An 18,334-nucleotide genomic window follows, 5' to 3' on the forward strand; every position below is an offset into this window, starting at 1 on the left:
GACTAATCACTCGGAAAAAGTAGGAATCTTTGGGTATCTAGGTGAAGGGGTGTGGAGTTAAGAGGCCTTTTTACAGTATTAAATACACGAGTTCCGCATTTCAGTGCAATCAGCACAGGCGAGTGGCCGTAGACAAGTGGACCTAGCGCAGGTCATATGTCTCGGCCTTGTTGCGCTTCAACACAGGTATCATTCATTTATTTAAAGAACCACCCAATATAAATTCCGAATCTAGTCACTCGAAAAAAGAAGGAATCTTTGGGTATCTAGGGACAGTAGCATGGGTTTAAGAGGCCCCCCAATAGGGTTTACACATGAATGCGTCGTTTTCGGCGCAATCGGCATAGGCGAGTGGCCGTGGACATGTGGAGGTGGGGCAGGTCATATGTCTCAGCCTTGTTGCGCTTCAACACAGGTATTACTCATTCATTCCAAGCCCCATCCAATATAAAATCTAAATTTAATCACTCGAAAAAAGAAGGTATCTTGGGGTATCTAGGGGCAGGGGTAACTTTGATAGGGGGATGGATTTAAGAGGTCCCCTTATAGGGTTAACACATGAGTGCGGCGTTTTCGGCGAGTGGTAAAAAGTGGACGTGGCGCAGGTCATATATGTCTTGGCATTGTTGCGGTTTAACTTTTAACACAGGTTACTAGTATCACTCATTCATTCAAAGCCCCCACTCAGCTTCCGATATAAATGATGTAAAATCCTGATTTGTGCAACCCATTTTGCTTTTATTGACAGTCAAAATTTAACGGTAAGCGCCGGTCATGCCTGGACCTCAACTGTAACTCGTGATGTGATTACGTGAACCGGACTTCTTAATAACTCGATAACGAGTAGACAGTAGTAACCGATATTCTTTGATAACTTGAAAACCGGTTTGAACTGAATATTAACCGTTACGTGATTTGAAGTTTCTGGCTAATTACTGGACATAATAATGATGTGTCGTTTAAACTTTCCGCTCGAGGATTTAATCATTTATGTGCTGAAACTATTCATTAGGTTTGGAAGTATTGAGGCGAGAGTAATTTACTAATGAGGCTGCAAAAACTCATTGCGTATTGGCTATGTGCCGTAAAGGGCTGCACACATGAGGAAGAATCCTCGGGGTACTTTTTTCCCGCCAAAATATGTAGATCGATTACAATTGCATCGAATAACGCACATGAGGGACTAAAAGTACCACGTATAAAAAGTCCCCCGAATAGAATCCTGTCATCGACAGACCGGATTGCACAAAAGGCCTCAAAAAATAATATATTCGACGTTTCAAGGCGCGTCGATTTTTGCCCACGTTAAACGCTCGAGAGCTTGTTTAAACAAATGCTACTTGTAGTTCACCGTGTGCGTTGAGTCCGTCCGTCCGGTCAGTTAGAAAAAAAACCGGCCAAGTGCGAGTCAGGCTCGCGCAATGAGGGTTCCGTACTACAGTCGTATTTTTTCGATATTTTGCACGATAATTCAAAAACTATGATGTATAAAATCAATAAAAATCTGTTTTAGAATGTAAAGGTGAAGCCACCTTTTATATGATACCCCATTTAATATAGTCACTCACTTTGAAAGTTGAAAATCTAATTATTAGTTCATGACCACAATTTTTTTTTTGTGTGATCTAACCCTAAATTCACGGTGTTCAGATTTATGCCCCAAATGTCAGCTATAAGATCTACCTACCTGCCAAATTTCATGATTCTAGGTCAACGGGAAGTACCCTGTAGGTTTCTTGACAGACAGACAGACAACAAAGTGATCCTATAAGGGTTCCGTTTTTCCTTTTGAGGTACGGAACCCTAAAAATAAGCCTAAAATCATTAGAACACAGGAAAGTATTTCAGGCAGGCTATTTACCTTAACTTATTTTATTTCAGAGGGCAAGAATCAGCAGGTATAGTGACGTCAGAGGGCAGAAGCGCACGTACATTCAACACACACAAGGGCATGGGCCTCATCAACAATATATTCAACGATGAGGCCATGAAGAAGCTGAAGGGAAACCTGGGGATTGGCCACACGAGGTTAGTAGCGAATTGCAGTCAAGGGGTAACTTGTATCTGAATAATAAAAAAACCGGCCAAGTGCGAGTCAGGCTCGCGCAACGAGGATTCCGTACTACAGTCGTATTTTTTCGACATTTTGCACGATATTCAAAAACTATGATGCATAAAAATTAATAAAAATCTGTTTTAGAATGCACAGGTGAAGCCATTTCATATGACACTCCACTTTTAGTTATCTTACAACGAAAATTGAAAATACTAATTATCAGTTTATGATCACAATCAAATTTTTTTGTGTGATGTAACCACAAATTCACGGTTTTCAGATTTTTCCCCTAATGTCTGCTATAAGACCTACCTACCTGCCAAATTTCATGATTCTAGGTCAACGGGAAGTACCCTGTAGGTTTCTTGACAGACCGACAGACAGACATACAAACAGACAGACAGACAGACAGACAATTTTGAGGTACGGAACTCTAAAAAACGGATTTCCGTCCCATCGGGCTATGAGAGTGAGTGAATACAAAGTGCACCTGTGCTTGCGCACACACTTATGCACTATAATATCTCGCGCGCATTTGGCTAATCTCTATGGAGATAGGCCGCCATGGCTGATATTCGGTCGGGAGGACATTTGTAGCTGTTGAAGTTTTTTTTTTACTTTTTTTAATGAAAATATTACAATAAAAGTTAAAGCTAGCCTTATCTAATTACTATACAAATCATGCTCGCGTGGAATGGTGTCAAGAATACTGGCTGCATTTCCGCGCTGGTCAGCCAGGCTAGTCCGTTGCGCAAAAAATGAGGCTATTAATCGGGGTGAAATGTCTCGTAGAATTTTTTGCACTAAGACTCTATGGCCCCAGGGTCTCCACGGCAAACGGAACAAAAATGTAACTCGACAAGAGAGGCATTTGCGCCGCTTGCCGTTTTCAGCTGTTTCTGCTGCGGCTCCCGGTCTTGATGCTGTCTCCCTGATATGACACGGGGCAAATGTGTCAACGCAAGTTGCGTCCCACATTAGCGCCCGTCCCCGTTCCCAGGGAACAAGTTGGTTAATGTTGAATTTAATATGGAATTCCTTGTGCAGGTATTCAACGTCGGCAGCATCAGAAGAGGTGAACTGCCAGCCGTTCGTAGTCCACACGGCACACGGCGCCTTAGCAGTCGCACACAACGGAGAGCTGGTCAACTGCAGTAGCCTACGAAAGATGGTAAGAGAATATTGTTCTATTGGAATTATTGTAAAGAGCGGCCTTCGTGTTTCTCACTGATTTGTTTTGATACGCAGGGTATTATAAACCAAACAGTTTTTGGTTGAAAGTTTATTGGATTAAGATTGGGCTTTTCCGAAGCCCTAGTGTAATTTTTCAAGTTAATGTTAACAATTCGTAAATCTGTCATTGAGTATGGACAGGAACTATGAATAACAGGAAAATTTTCTTTCCCGTTCCCGTCCTTTAAAGAGACCTTTAACATTTAGGAACATGTGAAAATATAAGAGACTTTAACCACCTTGAAAGGCAACCTTGAAATTTTAGGATACTGCGTAAATTACGAAACTATTAAAATTAGAAAAATAAATAAATACAAAATATTGACCGCTTCAATGTTACGCTAATCCTCACGTGATACAATTCCACTTTTAACTACCACGCTTGTCTCATCATCATCATCTCCGAAACGAAGTTTGGAGGTCATCACTCGAAAAGCTTCTCTATTTAAAGCCGCCTCTTTTAACTTTGGGTAACTAAGCCCTGTCCACCCCCTTATATCGCCCAACCATTTGCGTCTTTGGCGACCTGGAGCCCTTTTGCCTTTAATTCTTCCTTCCAAAACTAATCTTGGAAATGAGAATCGGGCTCCCCTTTGTAAATTTCCAAAGAAAGCGAGCTTCCTTCGCATGATAGTGGGCATGAGTTCTCTGTCTTTGTGGACCATTTATAGTATCTTAGTGTTCAATGTAAAGCGGAAGCGCGCTTATCTAGAAGATGCCTATTCACTCTTGACTTGAAGGTACACATTGAAATTGGAGGGGAAACTGGGAGCGTTCCATATCCTAGCGGTTCGATTTAAAAACGAGGACGCAAATAACTTCATATGCGTCTGTGGAATTTCGACAGTTATACGTATGCGTTCAGATCTTGACGATGCCTTGCGGTAGGAAGTAGATAGTAGAATACAACGTCAATTACATTTTCTTTGTTCTAGGTTTTGGGACGAGGTGTAGGTCTCTCGACCCATTCGGACTCGGAGCTGATCACACAGGCGCTATGTCTCAATCCGCCCGAGGGAGAGACCAATGGACCCGATTGGCCCGCTAGGATTAATCACCTCATGAGGTACCCAAATACCTACTTTCATTTTACTTATTTATGTCCATGAATAAGTAACATAAAGACCTCTATAAGACCACAGCGTTCATCGCTGCGCCAGGGAGGTCGTCAAACGTACTCATAGGTTGAGATTTATAGAACGAACATTGATCGTTGCATAGTCAAAGTCAAAATCAAAATATTTATTCAAAATAAATTACACTTTTTGATGGTCGGTTGTTGTATTTATAATATGATATAGTGGTGATAATTTTAACTAAAGCTACAAGGGTTCCAAACGCGCCCAGGTCTGAGAAGAGCCCACTACAAACTCACAAAGTATTCTTTTTTAGTATCACCACATTACAAAATCACTTAAACTTATTAGAACTATCATTTAGCTGTTAAGCAACTCATTCGCATAAAATAACAATCAGTGTACACACATATACAAAATGTGTCTTAACATTGTAAATTGAAAACTCAAAAAGAGCAACCGCCGAGTTTCTTGCTGGTTCTTCTCGGTAGGAACGGCATTCCGAACCAGTAGTAAGTAAAAGTTTACTTGAATAAAAATATATTCTATTCTATTCTATTAGTGGTACTGATTCTGAGCACAACCTAATTTTAGAGTATTCGCATCCTCTTCTCACTAATGTATTATGAATAGGACAGACGCAGTTTGACAGTTTTAAATTTAATTTTTAGATGGTAAAACCCGTGATTTTAGCGCACAGTCGCGAGCCTACTGTTTAAATTTGTAGCGTGCACTAAAATTTAGAGTCTTTAAATGTAAAGTTCATGTTCTGTCCCTTTTTAGCATTGTTAAAAAAAAAAGGATGCAGATGCCCTAGTTTAGAGAAAGACAACGGAATCGGTGCCAGTATTCTATTATATTCTATTCTAACCGTTTGCAGGCTGGCTCCTCTGAGTTACTCGCTAGTGATAATGTTAAAGGACAAGATATACGCCGTGCGGGACCCGTACGGCAACCGACCGCTCTGCCTCGGCAAGATACTGCCGCTGGGCTCATCATGTAAGTGCACCAATTTATTTATATGTATGCCCACCACCATACATACTTCATACAAAAACTCGTTTACTAGATTCAATATTTTTTCATTAGATATCACCCCATCCAAATACTTACAGTTATTGTATACTGCATTTAATATTAACTGGCGTAATTCCACTTGAGACCGTCAATTTAATTTACATACATATATGTATGCCCATCACTCGATACATACTTCATACAAAAACTCGTTTACTAACTAGATTCAATATTTTTTCACTAGATATCACCCCATCCTAATACTAACAGTTATTGTATAGTGCATTTAATATTAACTGGCGTGATTTCACTTGAGACCCTCAATAACAATAGGATTAATTCGTGGCGGGTGAATTCAAAAGTATCAATACTATAGGGTTGAACCGGCTCCTTTAAAAATGAATGGGCTCTATGAGTGTTTGGTTTATTACCCCTATTGTTTACGTGGCATGTCGAATGTAATCCTATTGTTATTGCTAATGACGGTCTCAAGTGGAAACACGCCAGTCTATTTTGAATGCACTATACTTTATTTCCTTACTTTACTTAAAAGGTACTCAAGTAGCTTCTCGCAGAAATGCGTAAGAGGCGCCCTATACGCGTCCTACACGACCATATTGCCGCGAATTGACAATGAAATCATGATACAGTGCGACAAGGCTCCCTTGGCACTTCAATGACATTGACAGGGGGGCGCTGTTAGAGAACAAAGGCTAAGAATGTTCAAACAAGAACAAAGAGGACTCTTGACGGCAACGTTTTTCCGATTTTCGCCAGCTTATATAAGTATTGATTCACCTTACATAGCCTTGTCGCACTGTACGAGTGAAAAAACCTTACTCCAAGTCTAAAGCGCCGGACAAATCGCATCGGTTACGCGTTTCTTCGAGAAGCTTCCTGCGATTTAGTTATCGTTAAGCAAACCAAAGAAAACTAAACTATAATGGGCATGGGCCATTTCCAAAAATTATTTACGGAGCGTTGCTCATTCGACTTATATGCAAAGATATAGTAAATAGTAAAGATATAGTAAATACTAGATGATGCCCGCGAATTCGTCCGCGTGGAGTTAGATTTCTGAAATCCCGTGGGAACTCTTTGGTTTTCCGGGATAAATAGCCCTATGTCCTTCTCCGGTATGCAAGCTATCACTGTACCAAATTTCGTCAAAATCGGTTGAACGGATGGGCCGTGAAAAGCACAGAAAGACAGACAAATATTAGTATGGATTTATTTTATTTTATTTGGGACAGTATATGCAAAGATGAATATCGATATACTTATTTATATAAAATCATCACCTAGTTTTTTCTCACTACTAAGTAGGTATATTTACGCACTTTATTACTTACTTTATTATGGACATAAATAATAGTACTTTATGAACTTATCTATATGTATAACTCAATACAAATGCTTTACGTAAGAACACTATATTTTAGTGTCATTGAACGAAACATTAAGATATTTTTTATAGCTAGTCATTAAGAAGATTGAACTTTTGTTATTGTGTTTGCTACCGTATATTTATCTAGAATATTATGTTGGAAGATAAATATATACAATGTCATGATGGACATATTATTATGATAGGTATAGGTCACCGACTTGTTAGCGATAGCCTACAAGGAAGCGTAGTATTAGGAAGTATGTGCGGATAACACGTCTTGAAGTCGTAGTATTTTTTTCAGCTTGTATTTTATCAGAAATGTATCTTATTTTAGTACCAAAAAATTCGAAATCCCTGCCTAAACGGATAAATGCTTAAAAATTGTTTATAATCTAACAATTTTTATTTTGAACTGTTAAAAATATTTACTACAAGCTGTAACAACTTCAAATTAAGTAAATATTTTATGACGGCTAAATAGATAATATCAATATTTTTTATGATTTTTAATTCATTTACTAAACTAAGGCATAAGAGATTGATTGATCCATTCGTTAGCGGGGCCCAAGGGTACCCAGTTCTTTAAATGAGGTAGGCCGTAGGCATACTAGACGACTCGCTCTGTCGTCCCTTCATTGAGAGTACCTCACTCTATCTTCGTTTCACCACGAATCTCACCGGCTGGCTTCGCTAGCCACCGCCTCCCTTCGCTCCACTCAGCTTCGTAGGTTCGCTTCATTCAGGACCTCCTCGCGAGCTTTTAGCTTCGCGCTTTACATTGGGGTGATCAGATTTCGTTCTAAGTCTAGAACGAAATCTGATCACCCCATTAATCCTACCTAGTCAGGTACTTAGTTTATTTAAATTACTAATTAAACAACGAATTAATGTTTGCTAGATCTTAATATATTTTGGACTAGCTGACGCCCGCGACTTCGTCCGCGTGAATTTAGGTTTTTAACAATCCCGTGGTAACTGGTAACTCTTTGGTTTTCCGGGATAAAAAGTAGCCTATGCCACTCTCCAGGTCTTTAACTACACCCATGCAATATATCAGGTCAATCCGTTGCTCCGTTGCATATATTCTATGCCAAAATGTTATATATAATAGAATATGTTATATCATTTAACCGATATTCGTTGCATATTATGGTCAGCATGTGGTCACTATCTGTATACGGCCATAACCATAAGTGCATGTACATTTTTGTTATCATATCTCCTCATAAAAGTGAGGAGATATGAAGTAATCATTCACCATGAAATGTGTACTCTTCCAGATGTCTACAAACAGTCATCATCGAAGCATGCGGCGGGTATGCATGATCCATCATTTTATTTTAATTTACATCATTTCATACCATACTACAAAAAAAACGGGCCAATTGCGAGTCGAAACTCGCGGACCAAGGGTCCCGTACTACAGTCGTATTTTTTCGTCATTTTACACGGTAAATCAAAAATTATTATTCATAAAAATAAATAAAAAACTGTTTTTGAATGTACAGGTAAAACCCTTTCATATGATATTGTACTTGGTATAGTAATCTTGCCTTAAAAGTTGAAAATACTAATTATTTGTTATGAACACATTTTAATTTTTTTTTCTGTGATGTAACCACAAATTCACGGTTTTCAGATTTTTCCCCTTACGTCTGCTACATGAGCTACCTACCTGCCAAATTTCATGATTCTAGGTCAACGGGAAGTACCCTGTAGGTTTCTTGACAGACACGATAGACAGACAGAAAGACAGATATCGAAGTGATCCTATAAGGGTTCCTTTTTCCTTTTGAGGTACGGATCGATAAAAATTATTTATTTCGTGTAGGGCAACTAGTGTGTCTTATGCTACGTCTCTACCAACGGTTTGGAATATTATAGATTCTACTGAGAAGAGCCGGCAAGGAAATTAGTAGTTGCTCATTATCCTCGGTTGCAGGAAAAATATTTACCTACCTTACTATCCTTATTATCTATATATTATCTAATACTCATAAATGCATGCCTGGGATTATGATTCTTTGACATCTAGGGCATTAAGCATTGTAACTTCAGGACATCTGTCATCATCATCAGTAATCAATGGTAATCACATTTATCAGTGGCCCTACCGCGGTTGTTTGACAGCTACAATGTCACGATCGCAATCATCTCTGATTGGTTAATGCTCGCTCACTATTGGCCACAATGCATTGTTGCAACAAGAATCGCACAAATTCAGCCAATCAGAACAATTGAGATTGTAATAATGATTAATGCAGGTTTTAGACAATCGCCCTACAGAATTAAAATACTTAAATGAATTTGATATTATCATCGCCACTTTGTATGATGCATTGATATGGGACATACTCACTTCAAATAAGGTAATCATAATAGAACTTTCTAGCCTTAAAAAGTGTGTATTATTACACGACTGTCCAAAAAAGAGTGTATTGTTTTCAGGGCTCATGTATGTACGTGTTTATTTATTCCATCTTAACCATTAAATGCCTGAACAGATTTGGATGTAAGGGCTATCGTTAGAATCCTTACTTCATGCCGAGTGAAACTGGGTATATATTTTTTGAAAAAAATTCAATATGGCGGCGCGCGACGGCGGCATTTTTTTATACTTTTAAATCTTTTTTGGCAGTCGTGTTTATCAACTTAGATGTGTAGAGGATCAATTAATTACCGTAATATTTTCCCTTTTTGTAATTACGACTTTGCTTTAAATTGTTTTGGTCGGGAGTCTGGACTTATTTTGATTAAATTCTTTTAGTTCTAATGAACGGCTGTGCAAAGAACGGAGTAGACGATAAGGCTGAAGGATGGGTGGTGTCGTCGGAATCTTGCGGGTTCCTTTCTATTGGTATGTCATAATTCAAGTTTTTATGAGTTCTTTAGTTAAATCAAGTAAATCGCCTTTAACGTGATCTTTTATTTAAGAAATTTTACCATTCCCGAAAGCTGAGTTCGATCAGGATACAATCAGAAAAAATATAGAATGCCTTTGATTTACACATTTTTAAGCCAAATTTTGATGCCATGCTGTCTTTGCCTTTCATCTCTTTCAAGTCAAGGAAGAAATTTACGGTCAACTGGTCGAACTTGACGTACAACCCTTTAAATTATTATTGTTAAATATTATTGGTAGTATTATGTAGGTTACGTTGGTAGCATACAGCATTATGCTGAGCTGGAAGCTTTTTCGGGTTGTGCCACCCATGGCACAGTTTATTGCGGCGCTTCCTCTGTTAGGCATGTTGACTTTAATGCTCAAGTGGAGGAAGCGCAGGGATAACCAACTGTTAGGTTGTACCTAAGAGTTGGTTATCCCGGCGCTGTGTTATGTGTGTTATGTGTGTTATGCTGTGTCATATTATGTGATGTGTGACACAATTTAAGAAATAAACGTTCTACAGTGCGACAAGCTCGGAATAATGACTGTGACAAGGCTCTCTTGGCGCGTGGCGAAAATCGGAACTAACGTTTGCCGTCAAGTGTCCCCTTTGTTCTTGTTTGAATAGTCTAGCCTTTGTTCTACAGCTAACGCCCCCCTGTCAATGTCATTCAAGTGCCAAAATAGCCTTGTCGTAGGTACTGTATTTACTTTCTCACCTTTTTCTTACAATTTCAAGTACACATTGCTCGAATAGGTAACGAGAGTTATCTCATTTTGTTTTAAGTTCAGAAAGTAATTCTTTGTTGTAGGTGCTCGATATGTAAGGGAAGTGTTACCTGGTGAAATAGTGGAGATGTCTCGACACGGCATCAGGACAGTGGACGTGGTAGACAGACCGGCGGGCAAGCATCAGGCCTTCTGCATCTTCGAGTATGTGTACTTCGCGAGGGCGGACAGCTTATTTGAAGGTAAGATCAGCTTATTTGACGTGATCAGATATATATATATAATATGTGCTTATACTATAGCGGCGTAAGCAGTCGGTGACTCCGATCCCCTTCGCTCTCATAAGAGAGAATAAGGCGTCATCTCCATGGACGAGAAAATCGCGACGATAGTCTCGCATGCGTGACTAAATTCGATGCAAACTCTATGGGTAAACGCGATAGTATCTCCATAGGGCGATACGGGTGACTGGACGAGTATAAATAACGTCATGGACTCGTCGCATCTCGCGATTATACAGTCGAGTCTCGGAACGAGGCGTTGCAGTCACGTCACGCGGCGAACGAGGCGTTTCGGTGCGAGTCGCGAGACACGCTGGCGGGATTATCGTTGTACAGTACGAGGCAGAAAGTAATGTACATCGACCTTTAGAAGAAGATAGTACATTCGTAGAGCATTGTCTCTGTCCTTGAGACAGACAAATCGTGATATAGGTATGAGTGACAGAGACAACGCTCTACAAAGCCGAAATGACGAAATGTCGTTCGACGAAAAGGTCGATGTACATTACTTTCTGCCGCGTACTGTAGCGAGTAGATTATCCGGCGGTAGTAAAACGACTCGTTGCAATTCTCTCGTCTGAGGAGACGGCACCTAAAAGAGATATCTCTATCTCTATCTATAATATAAAAATGAATCACTAAATGTGTTGCTCGTCGCAAATCTTGAGAACAGCTGAACCGATTTCGCTAATTCTTTTTTTATAATATTCCTTGAAGTACGAGGATGGTTATTACGAAGAGAAAAATTTAAAAAAATTGAATCGACTGTTAGGCGGAACGAAGTTCGCCGGGGCAGCTAGTAAAATATAAAAGTTGACGCGATAGAAATAGAGGCATTCGTTAAACTTTAGATCGTAGCGTTGTGTGAGCGGAATTGCACTTTATTGCGTCGCAACAAAAGTCGCTATTATTTTAACGTCTTTACGGTGTGAGCCTTCAATGCACCAGAAAGGTACTATTAAGTACTAGAGGATGCCCGCGACTTCGTCCGCGTGGATTTAGGTTTTAAAATCCCGTGAGAACTCTTTGATTTTCCGGGATAAAAAGTAGCCTATGTCCTTCCCCGGGATGCAAGCTATCGCTGTACCAAATTTCGTCAAAATCGGTCGAACGGATGGGCCGTGAAAGGCTAGCAGACAGACAGACAGACACACTTTCGCATTTATAATATTAGTATGGATTTTGTCAATGGTTCGGAAAGAAGATTCTATGAGAAGAGAAGCTTCGCCTCAACACTTGCTTTCGCTGCGCAGGTCAAATGGTGTATTCTGCGCGCCTGCAGTGCGGACGCATGTTGGCGCGCGAGTCGCCCATCGACGCAGACATCGTTTCCTCGGTACCTGAGTCTGGTACCGCCGCTGCGCACGGTTATGCTAGACAGGTACGTACATTCTAGCGTTTAGAGTCCCCGCAGACCACAAACTTTTTATCGGCTGATAGTTTGGTCGGTTTCTTAATCAGTATGAAGATGTATGTAAGTGCGCAAATTATAACATTACATCTGATTAAGAAACCGACCAAAGTATCGCCCGATAAAAAGTTTGTGGTCTGCGGGGACTCTTAAACTATCGTGAGTGATTTCCATTCTACATATCTCACACCCGGCTTTACCCTTTCCCTTTAGTCGACGTTAGCCCGATTAGTTTCGAACCCATCCGGGGTCCTTTTTCCAGGTACGTACAAATTACAGCTGTTCGATTGCAGTAGAATGACAGCTACAATGTCACGATCGCAATCACCTCTGATTGGTTGACGCTCGCTCACTATTGGCTACAATGCATTGTTACAACAAGAATCGCACAAATTCAGCCAATCACAGTTGAGATTGTAATAATGATTGATGCAGGTTTTACGAAATCTACATACAGGACTAGGTTATACCCGCGACTTCGTCCGTGGACTGTACTATCCCTAAGTTGAATGTTCAAAAATCTTTTCTTAGCGGATGTCATAATTGCTATCTGCAAATGAAACTGCCCGATCCGTCCATTGGTTTGAGCTGTGCGTTTATAGCTCAGTCAGTCAGTCACCTTTTCCTTTTATATATCTAGACTAGCTTATCCCCGGGACTTCGTCCGTGTGGACTGCACTAATTTCATTTGTGATTTTTTATGAATTTTAAAAAATCCTTAGCGGATGTCATAATAGCTATCTGCATGCACAATTTCGGCCCGATCCGTCCAGTAGTTTGATAGATCATTCAGTCAGTCAGTCAGTCACCTTTTCCTTTTATACAATTTAGAAAAGATATATGATTCTAGGCAAGTGCGCTCTAACTTAGAGCTAGCTTGCACTACGGCTAATTTCCGTGCGTTTTTTCCCCGCAAAATCTTTGAAATACATCTTTAATTTATTTCGTTTTTTGTCCGTGCAGTCAGGAATCCCCTTCATGGAAGTTCTCTGCAAGAACAGATACGTTGGCCGCACGTTTATACAGCCGTCCACGAGGTTACGGCAGTTGGGAGTCGCGAAGAAGTTCGGCGCGCTCTCGGAAAACGTGCGCGGGAAGAGAATAGTTCTCATTGACGACTCCATCGTGAGGGGGAACACTATTGGACCTATTATCAAGCTATTGAGGGATGCGGGAGCGGCTGAGGTGAGATTATATATATTTGTAGGCAAGACTGCTGCTGCCTTCATAAAGATGATGATGATGATGATTAACTGGATAAGTCAGGATTACAACATATTAAAGTAACCGAGCCTTCGTGAGCGCACTAACAATATTCTCGCACTACGAGAGACAACACAAACTACCCTCAACAATAACTATAGCAACCCTCATTTATGAGTCATGACAACAACGTCTCCTATGATTAGTCAAGCCTAACTAGCCCTACCTACACCGGCTCCTCTATCCCCACACCGGTCCCAGACCAACCAGCTAACCTAGCACACCACAACCTAGTCCTATAACCTCAAACAATAGAAACCACACAGATAACAACAACAATAACAATAAAACCCACCCAATTTTTCAATGGAGCGTTTTAAAAATTCGAAACGATGTTTACGCCGTCCATTTTGAAAAACTCAACATTATAAGTCTCTACTAAGTACTTTAAAAATTGTGTTTTCAGCATTTTTAGGGCTCAAAAGAAAAAAGGAACCCTTATAGGATCACTTCGTTGTCGGTCTGTCGTCTGTTATTTTTTGTACGATGGCACGGAACCCTTCGTGTGCGAGTCCGACTCGCACTTGATCGAGTTTTTAATGAATGACGAAGACGAATTTGGCAACCGTAGTGTCTTCCCAGTAATATGCTCTTAATATATAAAACGAAATAGAAATGACCATGTTTACTATAGGTAATAGGTATACCTACCTTTCAATCCCTCCACTCCTCTTTATAGAATACTAGCGACCCGCCCCGGCTTCGCATGCGTGGCAATGTAGATACTTATGTAGTGTCACTTCCATAGTAATATTATAAATGCGACCACCGCCGCCGCCTCCGTCTCGTTTTGTTGCGCGTAATATTTGTTAATTTTCGATGGAAGCTTGATTTCTTCCGACATTTTGTTCAAATATCGCCATATTTCAACAAATTAACACAAACCAATATTAAATTATACCTATAAACCTTTCTCTTGGATCACTCTATCTATTGGTGAAAACCGCATTAAAATCCGTTGCGCGTTCATACATACGGACAGCGGGAAGCGACTTTATTTTATACTATGTAGAGATTTTACTTACTTTTTACTTACTTGTTGTCTGTCAGGTCCACATCAGGATAGCGTCGCCGCCGCTCAAGTACCCGTGCTACATGGGCATCAACATCCCCACGCGAGAGGAACTCATCGCCAACAAAATGGACGCTTACAAGCTCGCCGAACATGTTGGTAAGTACTTTTTATTGCGAACTTTAGCACACACCAGTCACCACATACCTATAGTTCGCAACAGGTCGACATGGAAATCGGGGTGGAAACGGCTGTGCAGGTGTGCGGGGCGTCCCTCCACCACGACTCACCCCATACTATCACAATACAGTGCCACAGTCAGTAGGTATACACCAGTGTAATAAGTCTATGGTATACACAGAAATAAAAAGATTTTTTATTCAAATAAAATTTTACAAATTCTTTTGAATCGTCATAAGAATATACAACTGTATTCGGCATTCTGGTAGGAAAGTCATTCCTTTCCTACCGAAAAGACCAGCAAGAAACTCGACTGTTGTTCTTTTCAAATATGTATTCAATTTACAATAATATTAATGGCATATTGGGGCCGATTCTCTTGTACACAATCTCTAAACTGAACTGAATTAACAGGTCTAAATCTAGTGCTATCCTTTTCCGCAAGCAACATTATGAAATGGATAGCAACAGATTTAGACGTGCCATTTTTTAGTTTAACCTGGATATCGCGCCCTGATTGCCTTTACCAAAATTATGTTTTCTTCTTTCAGGTGCAGACAGTCTCGAATATTTAAGCGTGGAAGGTCTAGTGAGCGCAATCCATTACAATATGAAAGTGACCCCCAGCGACGGTGTGGGGGGTCACTGTACCGCGTGCCTTACGGGGGATTACCCCGGGGGTCTGCCCGACGGCGTGGACTGGTGACCACTGACCATTTCACGAGCAACCACGTACAACGTTAAGCGACCCCCAACGACGGCTTTGGGGGTCACCTGATTATGTTAACTGGTGACCACTCATCATTTCACGAGCATCCCCGTACAACGATAAGCGACCTCTGACGACAGCGTGGCGTTTACAACTCGATAATATTGACTGGTGACCACTCACCATTTCACGGGCAATCCATTAAAACACTATGCGACCCCCCCAGCGACGGCGCGGGCGTGACCAGTCACAACTACTTTTGACCAACGTTGTTGGCAGAACTAATTTTGATTGTGTTTTATGGTTAAAAGTAGTTTTGACGGGTTTATTGTTTTGACTATAACAAAATATAGATACGCTTTTATGTGAAACCATACTTAGTGAATTGTTTGTGTCGTATAACCTCAAAAAAAATTAAAAAAAAATTGAATCAGACAATTTTTGCATTTTTTACGATTTGATTCTTATTAGGGACCAAAAAAGGCATTTATTGCAATGATTATAATCATCGATCAATCTGTACAATTTTTAATATTTCATTATTATAGATATAGATATTAGGTTTTTTTTATTATAGTGAACTTTGATCATAGAATATAATATAATATATAAGTTTGTATTTTGTAGGTGTACTTTTTTTTATCGGTGCCTATTTGTTTGAACGCAAATCTCTAATAAACCGATTTATAGTAGTGCTATCCTTTTCCGCAGGAAATATTTTGAAAGGGACAGAACTACTTTTAGAATTTTAGAGATTTGAGTACAATCTAATGGACTAAGAGCCAGCGCGTGCCAGACTTTCGTTATTTTATAAAAGCTGAAAGTTTCTCTGGGCGTCTGGCAGGAAGTTGCCAAGTAACTAAGTTAAGTGTTTTCTAATGATATTCCGAAGAAAATATAAAAAAATTAGACTTGACACTGACGTAAGATTTTTTACGCCTTTGTTACCTGTTATCTCCCAAAGCCACCATGATCCAAACTTCATAGTCGCTGATCGTTCCAAGGATCCTGTGTTGGGGACAATACGCATAAAACTTTCAAGCTTTTATAAAATAACGAAGGTCTGGCACGCGCTGGCTCTTAGTCCATAATAGGTGCTATTGAGTCGTGCTGGTTTCGACTGTTGAATTTTATACATTTTATACTTTTGGCACATTATTGAATTACAAATAAATAAATTAAATGGAATCTTAAATGTAGTGCCAGTTGTAAAAAAAAGATGTTAACTCTTAAGATTTTGAAGATTCATATTACAAAATGAGAGGTTCATATTACAAAACCGCCCCACGAAAAAAAACTAGTTATTCAAAAACGTACTTTATTTAAGAGGGTGCTCAAAGTATTTTGATTTATTATATTGACATTAATTATAATAAAAAATGTAATTGATCTATGGAAAAATTGTCTTATCTCAAAACCGACTCATGCTTGACTATCTTTCTATAGACCATAAGGTCAGCCCAAATCAGGTGGAAAACATACATTGCCTGTCGATTTATTTATTTGCGGGAATCTTCTGCCTGGTCTACTCTAACTCTTAGTTTAGGGAGAAATCTAGAGAAATTCGGCATCAATCCGCGTAAGAAACTGTATGAAATGAATGAATATTAAAGACTGTTTTACACTGGAGCAACAACATGCGATAAACTACAAATCGAAACTTTAAGCAACTTTACGGTACGATAGTCTACCAACGAATCTTGTTACAATGTGTGTGTGTGTGTGTGTGAGTGGCGTGTTTATAGAAAAAGGTCATGAGTGTGACTGGTTTTCGATATAAGTTTTGCGGAATTGCTACTCGAATTCTGTGTTGATCTTGCGTACTAGGAGTTGTTAAGGTTCCGTACCAGAAGGGTGAAATAGCTGTGATAGCCTAGTGGTTAGGGCGTCCCCTCCTAATCGCAGGTCGGGGGTTCGATCCCGGGCACGCACCTCTAACTTTTCGGAGTTAAGTGCGTTTTAAGTTATTAAATATCACTTGCTTTAATGGTGAAGGAAAACATCGTGCGGAAACCTGCATGCCTGAAAGTTCTACATAATGTTCTCAAAGGTGTGTGAAGTCTGCCAATCCGCACTTACCCAGCGTGGTAGACTGGCCAAAATCCTTCTCACTCTGAGAGGAGACCTGTGCTCTGTAGTGAGCCGGCGATGGGCTGATCATGATGATGACCCAAAGGGTGCCAACGGGTACAACGAAAACAGTGTAAACTAAAGTTTTAAAAAACGCCGAAGAAAATTTCCGCGCGCTAGATCTGGTCCTGGACTTATATGTACTGTCTCGAATAAGTTCCTTCCTATTGTGCCTTTATATGTAGATTTAGATCTGATGTGTTATTATATTGAATAGAATGTAGGGTATTTACATTGTACATTCCAATGTGTTGTTTTAGATATTTTTTTATACTATTATTATAAAATAAACTTTTATTTAAGGGATTTTCTATGGTTTTATTTATATATTATATTGGATATTACTTGAAAACAAATCGGGCATCGTACAGGCATGTTGAAATGCTCGGCGGCATTTCTTTACCTGTAGGATGGTAACTAGACACGAATTTATACTAGCTAGCAGAATCTCATGAAAAATATTGAAGTGGGATTCCGGAGCTATCAGCGCTGTACTCTGTCACTCTTATGTGAGTATGCTGTGTACGTAGTGCACTGTGGTTATAATTAATATTCAACAGCTCAGAGTCACTCAGCGGGCGATGGAGAGAGTTATGCTTAGAGTTTCTCTACGTGATCAAATCAGAAATGAGGAGATCCGTAGGAGAACTAGAGTAACCGACAGCTCAACGGGTTGCGAAGCTGAAGTGGCAATGGGCAGGGTACATACTTCGTACGACCGATAGACGTTGGGGTCCCAAGGTGCATGAATGGCGACCTCGCACCGGAAGACGCAGAGTTGCAAGACCCCCCACTAGGTGGACGGACGACATCAGACGAGTCGCAGGGAGCCGCTGGATCTACAAGAGACCTATGTCCAGCAGTGGACGTCTATTAGTTGATGATAAATATTCACCACAGAGTACTATGTACATGGGGGTGGTGTGGCTAAACTTGGGATTTTTATTTCAAGAGATTCTG

The 18,334-nt window shown here is 40.0% G+C and overlaps 1 protein-coding gene across 4 annotated transcripts in view; it reads left to right on the forward strand.

Moving 5' to 3' along the window:
• The window catches only part of LOC117981846 (amidophosphoribosyltransferase-like), a 29,844-nt gene extending 12,163 nt beyond the window's left edge, over positions 1-17,681 (forward strand). For 2 of the 4 annotated variants that reach the window (XM_034968064.2, XM_034968065.2), the window contains exons 4-14: positions 1,882-2,028; positions 3,104-3,227; positions 4,225-4,355; positions 5,246-5,364; positions 8,053-8,088; positions 9,540-9,629; positions 10,472-10,630; positions 11,923-12,050; positions 13,044-13,265; positions 14,394-14,514; positions 15,087-17,681. In XM_034968064.2, the coding sequence (XP_034823955.1) occupies positions 1,882-2,028; positions 3,104-3,227; positions 4,225-4,355; positions 5,246-5,364; positions 8,053-8,088; positions 9,540-9,629; positions 10,472-10,630; positions 11,923-12,050; positions 13,044-13,265; positions 14,394-14,514; positions 15,087-15,241 (1,432 nt within the window). In that variant the 3' untranslated portion in view covers positions 15,242-17,681. The remainder of the gene's footprint in view (positions 1-1,881; positions 2,029-3,103; positions 3,228-4,224; positions 4,356-5,245; positions 5,365-8,052; positions 8,089-9,539; positions 9,630-10,471; positions 10,631-11,922; positions 12,051-13,043; positions 13,266-14,393; positions 14,515-15,086) is intronic. The other 2 variants (XR_011236715.1, XM_034968066.2) reach the window with 2 other exon arrangements.
• Positions 17,682-18,334: the final 653 nt, after the last annotated feature.

Source organism: Maniola hyperantus, chromosome 4, assembly GCF_902806685.2.
Source record: "Maniola hyperantus chromosome 4, iAphHyp1.2, whole genome shotgun sequence".
NCBI classification, from domain to species: Eukaryota; Metazoa; Arthropoda; class Insecta; order Lepidoptera; family Nymphalidae; genus Maniola; species Maniola hyperantus.